Source organism: Salvelinus fontinalis, chromosome 15 (assembly GCF_029448725.1).
Source record: "Salvelinus fontinalis isolate EN_2023a chromosome 15, ASM2944872v1, whole genome shotgun sequence".
Lineage (NCBI taxonomy): Eukaryota > Metazoa > Chordata > Actinopteri > Salmoniformes > Salmonidae > Salvelinus > Salvelinus fontinalis.
Genome location: NC_074679.1, coordinates 34,680,991 through 34,698,675, shown reverse-complemented (window position 1 = coordinate 34,698,675; position 17,685 = coordinate 34,680,991). Strand labels below are relative to the sequence as shown.

The 17,685-nt window shown below is 42.4% G+C and overlaps 1 protein-coding gene across 1 annotated transcript in view; it reads right to left on the bottom strand.

The window, feature by feature from the left end:
• The window catches only part of zgc:174356 (uncharacterized protein LOC100137120 homolog), a 56,238-nt gene extending 39,472 nt beyond the window's left edge, over positions 1-16,766 (bottom strand). Inside the window, exons 1-6 of the mRNA XM_055863543.1 lie at positions 15,992-16,766; positions 14,049-14,811; positions 10,661-10,758; positions 7,897-8,035; positions 5,976-6,059; positions 1,300-1,456 (exon numbers count right to left, since the gene is read on the bottom strand). Coding sequence (XP_055719518.1) covers positions 1,300-1,456; positions 5,976-6,059; positions 7,897-8,035; positions 10,661-10,758; positions 14,049-14,811; positions 15,992-16,108 — 1,358 coding nt within the window. The 5' untranslated portion in view covers positions 16,109-16,766. The remainder of the gene's footprint in view (positions 1-1,299; positions 1,457-5,975; positions 6,060-7,896; positions 8,036-10,660; positions 10,759-14,048; positions 14,812-15,991) is intronic.
• Positions 16,767-17,685: the final 919 nt, after the last annotated feature.

Genomic DNA, 17,685 nt, shown 5'->3' with positions numbered 1-17,685 from the left:
GAATCCAATTGAGCACATCTGGGACATCATGTCTCGCTCCATCCACCAACGCCACGTTGCACCACAGACTGTCCAGGAGTTGGCGGATGCTTTAGTCCAGGTCTGGGAGGAGATCCCTCAGGAGACCATCCGCCACCTCATCAGGAGCATGCCCAGGCGTTGTAGGGAGGTCATACAGGCACGTGGAGGCCACACACACTACTGAGCCTCATTTTGACTTGTTTTAAGGACATCACATCAAAGTTGGATCAGCCTGTAGGGTGGTATTCCACTTTAATTTGAGTGTGACTCCAAATCCAGACCTCCATGGGTTGATAAATTTGATTTCCATTGATAATTTTTGTGTGATTTTGTTGTCAGCACATTCAACTATGTAAAGAAAAAAGTATTTAATAATAATATTTAATTCATTCAGATCTAGGATGTGTTATTTTAGTGTTCCCTTTATTTTTTTGAGCAGTGTAGCTGTGCAGCAACACTCCCCATCCAACCTCACAGAGCTTGAGGGGATCTGCAAAGAAAAAGGGGGAGAAACTCCCCAAATACAGGTGTGCCAAACTTTTAGCGTCATACCCAAGAAGACTCAAGGTTGTAATCGCTGCCAAAGGTGCTTCAACAAAGTAGTGAGTAAAGGGTCTGAATACTTGTGTAAAATGTGATTTGTTTTTCATTTTTAATAAATTAGCAAAAATGTCTAAACCTGTTTTTGCTTTGTCATTATGGCGTATTCTGTTTAGATTCAAATATATATATATTTAATACATTTCAGAATAAGGCTGTAACGTAACAAAATGTGGAAAAGGTCAAGGGGTCTGAATACTTTCAGTACACATGTAGGATCTTAATTTGAGCCAATTTAAACCTGCAACAATAGGAAATGTGAATTATTACGTGGATTATAATTAATGTACAGTTTGTATGGGTTGATATATTTTTAATTTGGGAAAATCAAGTAAAATATCTGAAGTGGAAATTACAAACTTCTAAAGCCGTTTTAAACCTCAAATGCACTATTTACATTTCCTGCATTGCAGGAAAGTTCTCCTGCAACAGGGTGATTAAATGAAGATCCTACATCTATACATATGACTCCTTATCGATCTTTATTCTTCTCATATACTGCACGTCCATGCCAAGACTTGAATCATCGCGTGTCAGACAGACACTTTCTGACAACTGAAGAAGTTTACTATGTGTGTCAGAATAATTCTGATTGCAAAACCATGGTTTTTCATTGTAATATTTTTTGGTTAAATGGTTATCAATAAGTTATATAAAGACAACAGGCAGGTGACTTACTGCATTAAGATGAAGATGATGAGTGTGAAGCCTGCCATGACGATGAAGGGCATGCCAGGGAAGGTGGGCAGGGTCAGAGGGAACAGACCATTAAACATCACCGCTGCAAACATAATACATGTGGTCTCCACAGATGCAGAGAAGGAGAACATCGCACCTGCAGGGTCACAAAAGAAACACGGGTTTATGCAGAGCCTTATGTTGACAGAGTTCACATCAACTGAACTCATGAACGTTGAAATAGTTGTTGAAACTCTCCAAATATAAGGCTCTGGGTTTTCAGTTGTTCTAAGTTTGAAGACACAAATTATTCTAAACACATTTGTTTTTTTGGTGTGACTGTAAAATAAAATAGTTGACTACACTAGAAAATAAGAGTTTAGACTACCAACAGAGGTTTAAATATGTAATGTTTTCGGATGATTGTACTTTCATTGAAAGCATTGTTTAAGTACACACAGTCCAGGTTGAATAACTTTGAACATGAAGACAAAATTTGATTTGATATCATTGTGTTTATGTCACATGCACTGAATACAACAGGTGTAGTAGACCTTACAGTGAAATGCTTACTTACAAGAGATTAACCAACAATGTAGTTTTAAGAAAATACCACAAAAAAAAGAGAAAAACAAAATAATTAAAGAGCAGCAGTAAATAACAATAGCAGGGCTTTATACAGGGAGTACCGGTACAGAGTCAATATGTGGGGGCACCGGTGTCGAGGTAATTATGTACATGCAGGTAGGGTTATTAAGGTGGCTATGCATAGATAATAACAGAGTAGCAGCAGCGTAGAGGGGGGTGCAAATAGTCTGGGTAGCCATTTGATTAGCTGTTCAGGAGTCTTATGGCTTGGGGGAAGAAGCTGTTTAGAAGCCTATTGGACCTAGACTTGGCGCTCTGGTACCGTTTGCCGTGCGGTAGCAGAGGGAACAGTCTATGACCAGGGTGACTGGACTCTTAGACAATATTTATGGCCTTCCTCTGACACCGCCTGGTATAGAGGTCCTGGATGGCAGGAAGCTTGGCCCCGATGTGATATACTGGGCCGTACACATTACCCTCTGTAGTGCCTTGCGATCGGAGGCCGAGCAGTTGCCATACCAGGCAGGGATGCAACCAGACAGGATGGTGCAGTTGTAGAACCTTTTGAGGATCTGAGGATCCATGCCAAATCTTTTCAGTCTCCTGAGGGGGAATAGGTTTTGTTGTGCCTTCTTCGTGACTGTCTTGGTGTGTTCGAACCATGTTAGTTTGTTGATGATGTGGACGCCAAGGAACTTGAAGCTCTCAACCTGCTCCACTACAGCCCCGTCGATGAGAATGGGGGCATGCTCGGTCCTCCTTTTCCTGTAGTCCACATTCATCTACTTAGTCTTGATCACGTTGAGGAAGAGGTTGTTGTCCTTGCACCACACGGTCAAGTCTCTGATCTCCTCCCTATAGGCTGTCTCATCGTTTTCGGTGATCAGGCCTAGCACTGTTGTGTCATCAGCAAACTTAAATGATAGTGTTGGAGTCGTGCCTGGCCGTGCAGTTATGAGTGAACAGGGAGTACAGGAGGGGACTGAGCACGCACCCCTGAGGGGCCCCCGTGTTGTGGATCAGCGTGGTGGATGTGTTGTTGCCTACCCTTACCACCTAGGGGCGGCCCGTCAGGAAGTCTCGGTGGTATTTAGTCCCAGGGTCCTTAGCTTAGTGATGAGCTTTAAGGGCACTATGGTGTTGAACGCTGAGCTGTAGTCAATGAATAGCATTCTCACATAAGTGTTGCTTTTGTCCATGTGGGAAAGGGCAATGTGGAGTGCAATAGAGATTGCATCATCTGTGTATCTGTTGGTTCGGTATGCAAATTGGAGTGGGTCTAGGGTTTCTGGGATAATGGTGTTGATGTGAGCCATGACCAGCCTTTCAAAGCATTTCATGGTTACAGACGTGAGTGCTATGGGTCGGTAGTCATTTAGGCAGGTTACCTTAGTGTTCTTGGGCACAGGCACTATGGTGGTCTGCTTGAAACATGTTGGCATTAAAGACTCAGACAGGGAGAGGTGGAAAATGTCAGTGAAGACACTTGCCAGTTGGTCAGCGCATGCTCGGAGTACACATCCTGGTAATCCGTCTGACCCAGCGGCCTTGCGAATGTTGACCTGTTTAAAAGGTCTTACTCACATCGGCTGCAGAGAGCGTGATCACACAGTCATCCGGAACAGCTGATGCTCTCGTGCATGTTTCAGTGTTACTTGCCTCGAAGCGAGCATAGAAGTTCAGCTCGTCTGGTAGGCTCGTGTCACTGGGCAGCTCTCGGCTGTGCTTCCCTTTGTAGTCTGTAATAGTTTGCAAGCCCTGCCACATCCGACAAGCGTCGGAGCCGGTGTAGTACGATTTGTTCTTTGTCCTGTATTGATGCTTTGCCTGCTTGATGGTTCATCGGAGGGCATAGCAGGATTTCTTATAAGCTTCCGGGTTAGAGTCCCGCTCCTTGAAAGCAGCAGCTCTACCCTTTAGCTCAGTGCAAATGTTGCCTGTAATCCATGGCCTCTGGTTGGGGTGTGTACGTACAGTCACTCTGGGGACGACGTTCTCTATGCACTTATTGATAAAGCCAGTGACTGATGTGGTATACTCCTCAATGCTATCAGAAGAATCCCACAACATATTCTAGTCTGTGCTAGCAAAACAGTCCTGTAGTATAGCATCTGCTCATCTGACCACTTTTTTATATACCGAGTCACTGGTGCTTCCTGCTTTAATTTTACTTGTAAGCAGGAATCAGGAGGATAGAGTTATGGTCAGATTTGCCAAATGGAGGGCGAGGGAGAGCTTTGTACACGTCTCTGTGTGTGGAGTAAATGTGGTCAAGAATTTTTTTCCCCTCTGGTTGCACATTTAACATACTGATTGAAATTCAGTAAAAATGATTTAAGTTTCCCTGCATTAAAGTCACCGGCCACTAGGCGAGCCGCCTCTGGATGAGTGTTTTCCTGTTTGCTTATGGCGGAATAGAGCTCATTTTGTGTGGTTTTAGTGCCAACCTCGTTCTGTGGTGCTATGTGGACAGCTACAAAAAATAGAGATGAAAACTCTAGGTAGACAGTGTGGTCTACTGCTTATCATGAGATACTCTACCTCAGGCTAGCAAAACCTAGAGACTTCCTTATACATCGTGCACCAGCTGTTGTTTACATAAATGTGTAGGCACCTCCCCGTGTCTTACCAGAGACTGCTCTTCTGTCTTGCCGATGGAGTGTATAACCCGCCAACTATATGTTCTTAATGTCATCGTTCAGCCACGACTCAGTGAAACATAAGATATTACAGTTTTTAATGTTCCGTTGGTAGGATATACGTGCTTTCAGTTCATCCCATTTATTTCCCAGCGATTGAACGTTAGCTAGCAGACCGAAAGGCAAGGGCAGATTAGCCACTCATCGCCTAATCCTCGCAAGGCACCCTGATATTTTGCCTCGAAATCTCAGTTTCCTTCTCCAGCGAATCACGGGGATCGTGGCCTGGTCACGTGTCTGCAGTATATCCCTCGCGTCCGACTCATTGAAGAAGAACTCCACGTCCAATTTGAGGTGAATAATCCCGGTTCTGATGTCCAGAAGCTCTTTTCGGTCATAAGAGACGGTAGCAGCAACATTATGTATAAAAGAAGTTACGAACAGCGCGAAATTTTTTTTTTAAATTGCATGATTGGTTGAGAGTCGATAAGATGGCAGCCCTACCCTCCGGCGCCATCATGAATGACATAGTATTGCTCTGTGATGTTGTGACTGTGCTTACAGTACCAACTAGAGATACATAAGATGAATATGGAGCAGAGGGAGGGAAATCTTAAGTGGTTCCAACATGGAATACTTATTGATCTGAGAGAGACTGGCTGCTAGCTACGTACTTTTTCATGTCAACTTAAAAGTGGCAGTGCAACACGCCTTCAGAATAAAAACATTGGGAAAACAAAACATGGTGTTTCTTACATGAACAAACTGTACAGGTTGTACATAAATGCAACAGCAGGCTTTGCATTTTACATAATTATACAGGGGCATTTCAGTAGCTAAGTATCTAGACAAGGTAGCTATTTAACTCTTGAAAATCTTGATTGCTATTCAATGCTATTTTGCCTGCAAGAACAGTATCATTACTAGTGGTGCAATGATTTGAGAAATAATAAAAAGGTCACCAATCTTTCAATGCAGGTATACATTCTACATAGTATTGTTCCAATAAAGGGACTGAATAAGAGAAAGGAACAAATTGTTACTGTGCATCATTTGTTCATCCAACCATTCTCTGATGTGGCCATGATGGACTTACAGAGAACACAGAATATCCACGAGGCTGCTGGGCCTTTTCTCTATGCTGAGGATGTCAAGGTTCATCAAAATATAATAACATGCATCTTTCTCTCAGGGGTTGGACTTGAGGAACAGGGAACATTCTGGGTCAAAAGTCCAGTGTTAAACTGTCTCTTCATTTCAGTCCCATTGAAGTGTAATGTAAGGTACGAGGGTTCTTGATCTTTAGGTTGCTTTCTTTCTATGGAGTTTTTCCTTGCCACTGATTCCGCTTGCTCTTTGGGCTCTAGGTCAGGATACTGTGAGGCACTTTGTGAACACTTGATGTAAAAAGGGCTTTATAAGTCAAATGTGATGGAGCTCAGGACCCACCTTGTTCGTCTGGCTCTACGATGGTGGAGGACAGAGAGCGGATGACAGCCTGAGTGATGCCAGCAGGGGCAGACACCACAGCCACTGGGGAAAGGGAGAGACAAGAAATGGCAGGGGAGGACAGACAGAACAAAATGAGGACAGACAGGACAGAACAGGAGGACAGGACAAATGGGCAGACAGGACAGGGGACAGATGGGACAGGAGGACAGACAGGACAGGGCAGGACGACAGACAGGTTAAGAGGGCAAACATGACATGAGGGCAGACAGGAAAGGAGGACATACATCCCAGAAGAGGACAGACGGGACAGAAGGACAGACAGGACCGAAAAGACAGAGGAGGACAGACAGGATAGAGCAGAACAAGACAAAAGTTACATTAAAAACTATGAGACATATTAGCCAATAAACTGCATTATCTATGAGATAACGTTGATGTTATTAAGCTCAGGCTCATTAAAGGGGAGGTGAGGGTAAGGCATTGCATTCTCATTTATTAGAACATAGTTTAAAGCCTAATCATCACAAATGAGGATGTGTGTGTGTGTGTGTGTGTGTGTGTGTGTGTGTGTGTGTGTGTGTGTGTGTGTGTGTGTGTGTGTGTGTGTGTGTGTGTGTGCGCGCGCATGTAAGTGTGCTTGCTGTATGGGTACTTATTATGTTTGTTACTTAAAGGTGCACTATTTTATTTTTTTATTTTTTTATTTTTTTTATTTTACCGTTATTTTACCAGGTAAGTTGACTGAGAACACGTTCTCATTTGCAGCAACGACCTGGGGAATAGTTACAGGGGAGAGGAGGGGGATGAATGAGCCAATTGTAAACTATGCAGAAAAGGCTCCGTAATTTCCTGGTTGCTAAAATTCAAATAGTTTGCCTAATATTCCATAACCAAAAATGTGTATTTTCAGCTGTTAGAAGCTGGTGTACAAAACCGAAAGTTAAAGCATAGAAATAGCACCCCCCAAAAGTTACATATTGCAGCTTTAAAACATGCAGTCAGACCAACCAACTCCTGCCTGGCTATGGAAATGGGGGTGATGACTCTGAAGCTGTACCAGCATGCTAACCCTCATTATCCCAGGCAAAGGAAAAGAGCAGAATGTAGATATCTGGTGAGGTGACAGCTGATTATTCACACAATGCTTAAAAATGTGTGTGTGGTCACGCCACTCATCTCCCCTCTAAAATGCTTTAGTCCACCTCCACGTCGATTAGAATAACAATTTCCACAACGATTTATTTAATTAAGAATATCAATACCCATCCCGTCCATCTCCCTCCGTCTCAAAAGCCTGTCTGACCACTAGGCCAGCACAATGCACTGTTATCCTAAAGGAGTCCGTGTTTAAGCAGCTAGTCAGGAAAATGACACCTTTACATACTCCAAGACAAAAGGATTTGTGTTTCTTTTTAATTAAAGCACAGCAGTGTCGAAGTGTGTCAACATCATCACAACAACTCCTGGCTAAAATCCAATCCAGCCTGTACTGTAACGTTGCAGTCTTAACCTCATCAGTTACAAATGTCTCTGCATATTGTGAAACCTTTCAAATATTTGTATTTTATACCAGGGGTTGGCCACCCTCCTCCCAGAGGGGGAGGCCCTGCATCTACATGCTTACTCCAACCCTGCTGTAACACACCTGATACAGCCAATCAGGGTCCTGGTGGGTAGCCAATTCCTAGAATCAAGTGTGTTAGATTAGGGTTGGAGCAAAAGCCTGCAGGAGGGTAATTCTACAGGATGACAGCTAGGCACCAAAACTTTTATATTTGAGAAAACCTCAGGGCTTTTATTCATAGTGTCTCAGAGTAGGAGTGCTGAACTATCCATATTCTTAAAACACTTTGTGAATAGCGGCCCAGAATTTCATATTAGTTCAGTACATCATCAATCCATGCATAGGTCCCCTCACCTAGAAACACCATCCATGTGTTAGTGGAGAAGGCCATTAGAACTAAGCCTGCTGTCCTGAAGAGGACACTCACTTTGGCCAGAGTCATCTCTCCTACCACTCTCATAAGCAGTGGGAAGATCCCCAGCAGGGTAAACCCCTAGGACAAAACATTACATACCTTTAGACATTCTTTACTTCTTATTGAATATTAATGATTGTTTAATGCTTGATTGGAAGTTGAATGAATTGGATACATTCTTGAGTGATCGGATCATAGTCTATTATTCCTAACAATTAACAATCTGCAATTACAGTTGGCCAATCAATTTACTCGTCGCTCCTAAAAATACAATTTGGGGTCATTTGGGAAAGTTTGCTGTTTGGCTTTTGTTCTACAACGAGTCACTATATGCTTGAACCTCATTCCTTAGTTAGCCAAAACACTGCATCAATTAACCTTTAGAGATTGTGCATGATGAGATTGTGTCAAAACAACAAACATGGATTATTTATGTACGTGTGTGTACCAGCCTGTGTGTGTAGGCTATATATGTGCGTGCATACACTTCACGCCTGAGTGTGTGTGTGCGCATCTGTTTATGCCCTACAGAGTGCCTGTGTGTAATGTGACTCATTTGCCCTCTTTGTCTAAAAGCTGACAGATTTGATTTAATTATCCCGTCCAGCTCAGGGTGACAAGTTGCCAGTGTCCTCATCCCCCCTATAACCCCCTTCCCTCACCAGCAGTCTCAAATCTACACTAGGAAACATAATAGGAATGCATAAACATTTCCCTGAGAAGGTCAGCTCTCTATGTTTTTACTTCAATCAACTCATTAGAGCTTGTGGTGTTTGTGGTGTTTAATCATTCTTAGGGAACTCTGCTCTGCCCTAATTACAAGTCAATCTCATTCTCAACCTTTAAGCCAATTATTAAAAGCTACCTCAAGGAGAGGAGCCGTGAACTCACCCCTGCTGCCCTCCCAGACCTGCTAAGGTTGTTTCTACTGAGGAGAAATAATACATTTTATTGACAACTCCATAACCTTTTGATATTCTATTATGTAACTAACATTAATATTGGGGATGGATTACCTATGTTAGTATAGCCGAGGCTACAAGCTGCTCATTTTCTCCTAACTCCCCTAGCTCTCCCTTATTTTCTCCTCCTAACTCCCCTAGCTCTCCCTCATTTTATCCTCCTAACTCCCCTAGCTCTCCTTCATTTTCTCCTCCTAACTCCCCTAGCTCTCCCTTATTTTCTCCTCCTAACTCCCCTAGCTCTCCCTTATTTTCTCCTCCTAACTCCCCTAGCTCTCCCTTATTTTCTCCTCCGAACTCCCCTAGCTCTCCCTTATTTTCTCCTCCTAACTCCCCTAGCTCTCCCTTATTTTCTCCTCCGAACTCCCCTAGCTCTCCCTTATTTTCTCCTCCTAACTCCCCTAGCTCTCCCTTATTTTCTCCTCCTAACTCCCCTAGCTCTCCCTTATTTTCTCCTCCTAACTCCCCTAGCTCTCCCTTATTTTCTCATCCTAACTCCCCTTGCTCTCCCTTATTTTCTCCTCCTAACTCCCCTTGCTCTCCCTTATTTTCTCCTCCTAACTCCCCTTGCTCTCCCTTATTTTCTCCTCCTAACTCCCCTTCCTCTCCCTTATTTTTTCAACTTTCACTGTTTGAATCCTGAGAGCTAAAAACAAACCCTGTAGTTTCCCCCCTTCTAAAGTCTTTCATCTGTTGGTAATTAAAGTGTTTGTAGCAGAGGGCAAGAAGCAACACTCAGACATCCCCCATAGACTACGGACATAATACACCTCCTCCTCCAAATCGATGTGGCTGCCTGCCTCAGAGTCAGCCCAACAAAAGGCAGCAGAGCGTTCTGAGAGCCCCTGTGGCACCGTGCGGAGCAGGTGAGCCGACACAGACTAAATGGGAAAGCGTCACCTCTCCGATCTGGACTCTGAGCTCTTTAACAAGCAGTCTTTGTTTAAGTGTCACATCAAGGCAAGACATCGACCCAGACTCATTCATGAGATCACGAAGGACGAAGAGACACACTCAAGTACCCGCACCCCCTACACACACACACAAAATCATACACTGAGTTGAAACTTAATTTAATCTATTTTTGTTTCTGTTTTGCTGTTATGTGTTTTTGGATTTCTAAAACAAGGTGAAATGGTAAGAATGTGTCATTGTAAATGTGTGGGGACTGGATGGTACTATGCACTCTTGCTCCAAGCCATGGGACATAGCTAGTGCATATCATTAACTATCATCCAATCCATGGCCAGTCAAGTGGAGACCTGTGGACCTTGGTGTGGAAAGTCACACGTGGGTAACTAACCACAGTAGGCAGAAGAACAGTAATCATGTGATCTGAGTCATGTGCAAATGTTTTCACATTATGCAATGACCATTGGCAGTACTCTAGGACCATATAAAGCCAAAGGCCATGGGATCATCATTTTTTCAGCTAGATTTAGTTTTATGATTGAATCAGCTGAACAAATAAACCCATAGCTGCAAGTGGTAATGCAAACAAATGTAGCTTCCACTTGAAATGTACAGTACAGAGCTGGACCTCTGGTTATGTGGATCAGACTTAAATAATTGTTGCACCATATCAGCCAAATCTTTACATATTACTGTCTTATTACAGTAGAATTATCAATGCATTTCTCAGTGATTTGAGTCTTTAGTTGCTGGGAAAATCAATTGATGTTTACCTTTTGGTGCATCTAAATCACAATCATGACCTTTCTGATGAAGGAGAGTCACTTACTAACAGCAGCATCTGGGCTGATTTGAACACGCCATACAGTTCAGTTGTGAACTCCCTTGGCTCGTACATCAAATAGAGCAGGGAGATAGCCTGCTCTCCTGGGAGGGAGGAAACACACACACACACACACAGAATGATTGCCAACGTAATAAATGTTTAGAGGGAGTTTAAGATATAGAGGAAAGGTTCATATAGAGTTGTAATGCAGTTGTTGTGGTGGAATATTACTTGTCGGTTATATATACAGTACCAGTCAAAAGTTTGGACACCAACTCATTCAAAGGGTTTTTCTTTATTTTACTATTTTCTACATTGTAAAATAATAGTGAAGACATCAGAACTATGAACACATATGGAATCATGTAGTAACCAAAAAATATATTTTATATTTGAGATTCTTCAAAGTAGCCACCCTTTGCCTTGATGACAGCTTTGCCCACTCTGGGCATTTTCTCAACCAGCTTCACATGGAATGCTTTTCCAACAGTCTTGAGTTCTAACATATGCTGAGCACTTGTTGGCTGCTTTTCCTTCACTCCGCGGTCCAACTCATCCCAAACCATCTCAATTGGGTTGAGGTCGGGTGATTGTGGAGGCCAGGTCATCTGATGCAGAACTCCATCACTCTCCTTCTTGGTCAAATAGCTCTTACACAGCCTGGAAGTGTGTTGGGTCATTGTCCTGTTGAAAAACAAATGATAGTGGGACTAAGCGCAAACCAGATGTGATGGCGTATCGCTACAGAATTCTGTGGTAGCCATGCTGGTTAAATGTGCCTTGAATTCTAAGTAATTCACAGACAGTGTCACCAGCAAAGCACCCCCACAACATCACACCACCTCCTCCATACTTCACGGTAGGAACTACACATGCAGAGATCATCTGTTCACCTACTCTGCGTCTCACAAAGACACGGGGGTTGAAACCAAAAATCTCAAATTTGAACTCATCAGACCAAAGGACAGATTTCCGAAACCAAAAATCTCAATTTTGAACTCATCAGACCAAAGGACAGATTTCCACCGGTCTAATGTCCATTGCTCATGTTTCTTGGCACAAGCAAGTCTCTTCTTCTTATTGGTGTCATTTAGTGGTTTCTATGCAGCAATTCGACCATGAAGGCCTGATTGACGCAGTCTCCTCTGAACAGTTGATGTTGATATGTTACTGTTGCTTTTACTCTGAAACATTTATTTGGGCTGCAATTTCGGAGGCTGGTAACTCTAATGAACTTATCTTCTGCAGCAGAGGTAACTCTGGGTCTTCCTTTCCTGTGGCGGTCCTCTTGAGAGACAGTTTCATCACAGCGCTTGATGATTTTTGCGACTGCACTTGAAGAAACTTTCAAAGTCCTTGAAATGTTCCCAGATTGACTGACGCTTATGTCTTAAAGTAATCATGGACTGTCATTTCACTTTGCTTATTTGAGCTGTTCTTGCCATAATATGGACTAGGTCTTTTACCAAATAGGGCTATCTTCTGTATACCACCCCTACCTTAACACAACTGATTGGCTCAAATGCATTAAGAAAATTCACTTTTAACAAGGCACACCTGTTAATTGAAATGCATTCCAGGTGACTACCTCATGTAGCTGGTTGAAAGAATGCCAAGTGTGTGCAAAGCTGTCATCAGGGCAAAGAGTGGCAACTTGAAGAATCTCAAATATAAAATATATTTTGATCTGTTTAACACTTGTTTGGTTACTATATAATTCCATGTCTTATTTCATAGTTTTGATTTCTTCACTATTATCCTACAATGTAGAAAATAGTAACAAATAAAGAAAAACCCTGGAATGAGTAGGTGTGTCCAAACTTTTGACTGGTACTGTATGTGAACCATAGATTTTCATGACCGTCTTTAAAATGGGTAATTTTATGTGTAGGAGTACAGGGCAATCACATACTTCTGTAAATACAGACTGTCACTGAAATGGTATATCTCATTTTCCATTTCATAAAATAATTGCTAGCAATGATTCTATAAGACTGGAAACACTTATCTCCCTCACTAGCTTTAAGCACCAGCTGTCAGAGCAGCTCATAGATTACTGCACCTGTACATAGCCCATCTATAATTTAGCCCAAACAACTACCTCTTTACCTACTGTATTTATTTATTTTGCTCCTTTGCACCCCATTATTTCTATCTCTACTTTGCACCTTCTTCCACTGCAAACCAACCATTCCAGTGTTATTTTTTTTACTTGCTATATTGTATTTACTTCGCCACCTTGGCCTTTTTATATATATTTTTTATTTATTTATATATATATCTTGTTTGCCTTCACCTCCCTTCTCACCTCACTTGCTCATATTGTATATAGACTTATTTTCACTGTATTATTGACTGTATGTTTGTTTTACTCCATGTGTAACTATGTGTTGTTGTATGTGTCGAACTGCTTTGCTTTATCTTGGCCAGGTCGCAATTGTAAATGAGAACGTGTTCTCAATTTGCCTACCTGGTTAAATAAAGGTGAAATAAAAAAGACATTTGAGATACTGCCATTTTATTCACTATTTAGGGTTCTATTGCGTAGGACATTGCTTGAACACATGGCCTCTTGCATGTATAGACATAAGCTCTGAAGTACATTTGTAATGTATTCATAACCAAGTATGAATTACTATAATGGTGACTATATAACTGACAGCCTTGGCCATTTCAAAAATGGATTGGGTTTATTATGAAGTGTAACATAACGGTACATGAATTCAAAAATTATTTGTTCATGTATGGATGACAAACTATACATTGACATTGAGGTACTCACTGGTGTTTAAGAAAAAATATCTAACATGCAGGAAGTAGGCTTACATATTCCAGTATTCAAAATAAAATATTACATGACATGAGACAGGGAATGTAAACACTGAACCACATTCAAAAATGTTTCTTGGTGACAGTGAGTGCACAGATGCTGTACTGCTAATATTGTAAAGGCCTACCATAATGTATGTTTCAAATAAGAAAACAACATGACAGCTCGATTGAAAACCCTCAGGGCAATAAGCAACACTCAGACATACCCCATAGACTACGAACATAATACATCTCCTCCTCCAAATCGATGCAGCTGCTTGCCTCAGAGTCAGCCCAACAAAAGGCAGCAGAGCGTTCTGAGAGCCCCTGTGGCACCGTGCGGAGCAGCGAGCCGACAGACTAAATGGGAAAGCATCACCTCTCCGATCTGGATTCTGAGCTCTTTAACCACATTCAACATTGTTGAGTGCACAGATGCTGTATTGCTTATACTGTGAAGGTCTATCATACTGTATGTTTCAAATAAAAAAACAACGGCATTAACAGCTCATTTGAAAACCCTCAGTTGAACAGCTGTGTTGAGACAATAATGATCAAACAACAGATGGAGTTTACTCACCTACAGCTACCAGGTTGTTGATGAACGTGCAGACTATAAGAAGGTGCAGTTTCTGCCTCTGCTGTCCTGGCCTCCTCCTGAACATGGCCTGGAAGGACCTCTTGACATCAGACAGGCACAACAGGTTGGATGATGGTTCAGCGTCCGTATCAGCAGCTTCACATGGCAGTCTGTCTCCATCTTCCCCTGAGGGTGGAGGTGGGACTGAGCGTTCAGGATCCCGTAACCAAAGCAGAATATAGAGCACTGAGAGAACATGGCAGGAGCAGTATGCCACAAATGCAGACGTCAGCCCAAACTCCTGTATCAAGAAACCAACTAACAAGAACCCCACCGTCCCTCCTACGAAGATCATCGACTCTGCCGCCGCCATACGCAGAGTACGGTTACTCTCCAACCCGGCTGTGACATCTGCTAAGTAACTAAACGAGCTAAGGAATACTGCGACGTATCCTCCAGAGAGGCCCGTTACCCCTGCGGCGACTAGCGACCAGTACACACTAATGTCCTCCAGTAGAGACATTGCTATGAGCACACCACCACTGACCAGAGACATAAGGCAAGGCAGCAGCATGACAGCCTTGCGGCTGGAGCGGTCAGACCAAGAGCCTAGCAGCATGGCTGGAAGGATGGACAGTAGGCTGGTCACACATGTGTAGATCAGGAGGATGTAGGAGGCACGACCCTCAATCACCTCCTCCTCATCCTTGAGGTGCGCCGGGCTGCTGCAGATGTAAGAGTCTTGAAACAGCTCATAGCACACCTGGACAGAGGAACAGACGCTTAATCTCTGGAAACCTTAAAGTAATAGAGAATCTATTTAAAAAATTTAAAAAATCCAGGAAAAGGCATAATCTGGACACAGGAATTGTTCCCTAATTTATTAGGTACTCATGTTAGGGACTATTGCTATAATACACTTTTATCAGAATATAATTTCATAATGACTCCCAGAGCTAATGCCTAGGCTTCAGCTCAAAGACTTACGCAATGTTGAGGCATGTAAAATGACCTTAGTCAATCCCACAGTTCCCATTGCACAGACTCAAGAACACATTTCATTCAAACCATACTTCTGCTTCCCTGTCTACATTTATCATTCACATTTTGCTGGATAAAATCGAACGTGCAGAGGTGAACTTACACTTGGGGAACCATTTCATCTGCTTTGCATGCTATTGCAACATGGAAAGTGCTGCAGCATTAATGAGCCCAAACAGACGGATAAGATGTCAGTCTGAAATTATTAAATAAATCTGGACAATATAAACCATAAAAACAGAGAAAAATGACACAGAAAAATTATGGCCCTCGCTGCAAGAGGCACACTGTCTACAGAGTCTTATGTACAGTACATACAGACGTTGTTTGACTGTTGAACTCTGTATTGTATCATATGTATGTGCTGCCTCACCTTTACATGGATATTGAATTGAGTTCAGCAGAGGTAGGAGAGAGAGGAGGGAGCAGACTGTATATTAATAAAAATGCAGGGAGCTGTGAGAATCAGATATTTGCATCTGTATGCTATATGTAACCCACAAGCATACAGTAGCCTATATCGGTTCAGCCCTATGTCTGAGCTTTACATTTGCTTTGAGTTCCATTGGGATAAAATAAACTGTGCCCAAATTGTACACACTCTACTCTAAAGGTCGGGATATCATATCTAATGGTAGGCCTACTATTTTAATCTGAATGTCAGATTGATTGATTTAGACTTTAACTGTTCATGTCACTGGAACGGACAGGACTGTTAAACCTAATTTTGGTCAAAACATTGGTCTAGTTGAACATGTATAAGCAACAAAAATCGAGTATAGCCTATGCTACTGAAAATAGCAACCATAGTTCTGATAGTTTCACGAATAGCCTAATAAGCAAACATGTGTAAGTAAACAGGTGTGTTTGATAATGTCGCGAGCAGATCGTTGGCCCACTACCTTTGCGATGACCAGCTGTTGATACGCAGGCGTCACGATAAACATGCTGGTCATGTAGAAAAAAATGACCGGCTCCACGGTAACGAATGTTCGGACCCGTTGTCCCCATGTTGACATATCGTTGTTGAGTCGCTCTTGCGACAGCAGAGAATTGCAAACACGACTTGTGTAACAGAAATACAAAAGACAAGGTAACTCTTGCTACAATTAGCCTATAGGAGGTATAACAAGGTATCGAAGTCTTACAGAGGAGTCACATGTTTGTCAGTATAACGCATCATTACCTCGTCCCTACAGTAAAAATGACCAGTTCCATGTTATTAAAATGAGTCACAGCAGCTCCTCGTTCCGTAATAAAGTAAAAGGTTGCACTCTCAAATGACACTCATTCCCAGTATGCACTAGCTAATGTTGTCCAGGGTAGGGCTCAATTCAATGTAGTGCACTATGTAGGGACTAGCCTATAGGTTACCATTTGGGATGAATATTTGTGCAAAAGGTCAAACCTTGGCCACCATGGTTTTGCAGACTAGGCTAAACAATAAGACCATGATACACCTTCCTGTTTTGCTTCAGTGGAGTTGGAAAAAACACTAGAGATGACAGCGACCACCTGACAAAAAAAGATGTTGCCTATGTAACCGGTGTGAAATGGCTAACTAGTTAGCGGTGCGCACTAGTAGCGATTCAATTGGTGACGTCATTCCGTCTGAGACCTTGAAGTACTTAAAGGTATTACTTTTATTGAGGTAAGACAATTGGGTACTTTGGCAACTAACATGCTGACCAGACCGGACACGTCGCGCGCGAGCGTTGGAAAATATATTTACACATACATGTTATTCAATCATTGCACCCACACTGCTCGCTGGTCTGCGTGGCTAGTGTTGCCAACTAATTTTCAGGGGAAGTTGCTGGAGGCAGGTCGATTTGTTGCTAAATGTTGATAAATGACGCTGTGATGTCATTACGGGATGACGTCATTACGTAATACCGTAAAATTGCGTCATTACGTAGAATACACAATGACGTTACTCAAATTGACTGGCCATCTCGGCGAAAAATATGATTTGACATTTGTTAGTTTAGATTTGTTTGTTTAATATCACATATTTTTATTTGTAAAAATAATATAACACAATACATTGTATATGATCAGATTTTAAAAAACACACTGCCACCATCAGCTGTGTGTTTCCGCCAGTTCCAGAAAGTCCACTCCTTGCATAGGTACTGTAAATATGATGAATCATAGATTGGCAAGGAAATCCACTTCATCTTCACTGTCCAACTGCATTGTCACAGAGCTGGAACCAGCAGAAGAGGATGGAGTAGCCTTAAAGCTGTATGCTGCTGTGGTGCCAAACTGCTGCAGAACTTCACTTGGTAGTTTATGCTGGTAACAGGTATCACCAGCCAGCTTCAGTCCATACCGCACCAGGAGTATGGAATTGAGAGTGTGCAGTGACATTCTATTTCTTAACTTTGACTTGAACACACTCATTTGGCTGAACAGCCGTTCAACCTCCGCATTTGAGCGTGGCAAAGAGAGGGCAGCGAGCACAGCTTTGCACAGTTCTTCATAAGGATTTGACCCGGAAGAGTCCGTGTAGTTATTCACTTCACTCCAAAACTCGACTGTATTTTCAGTTGAGTCCCACCTAAACAGATGTTTCTTCATTGGGAAACAATTT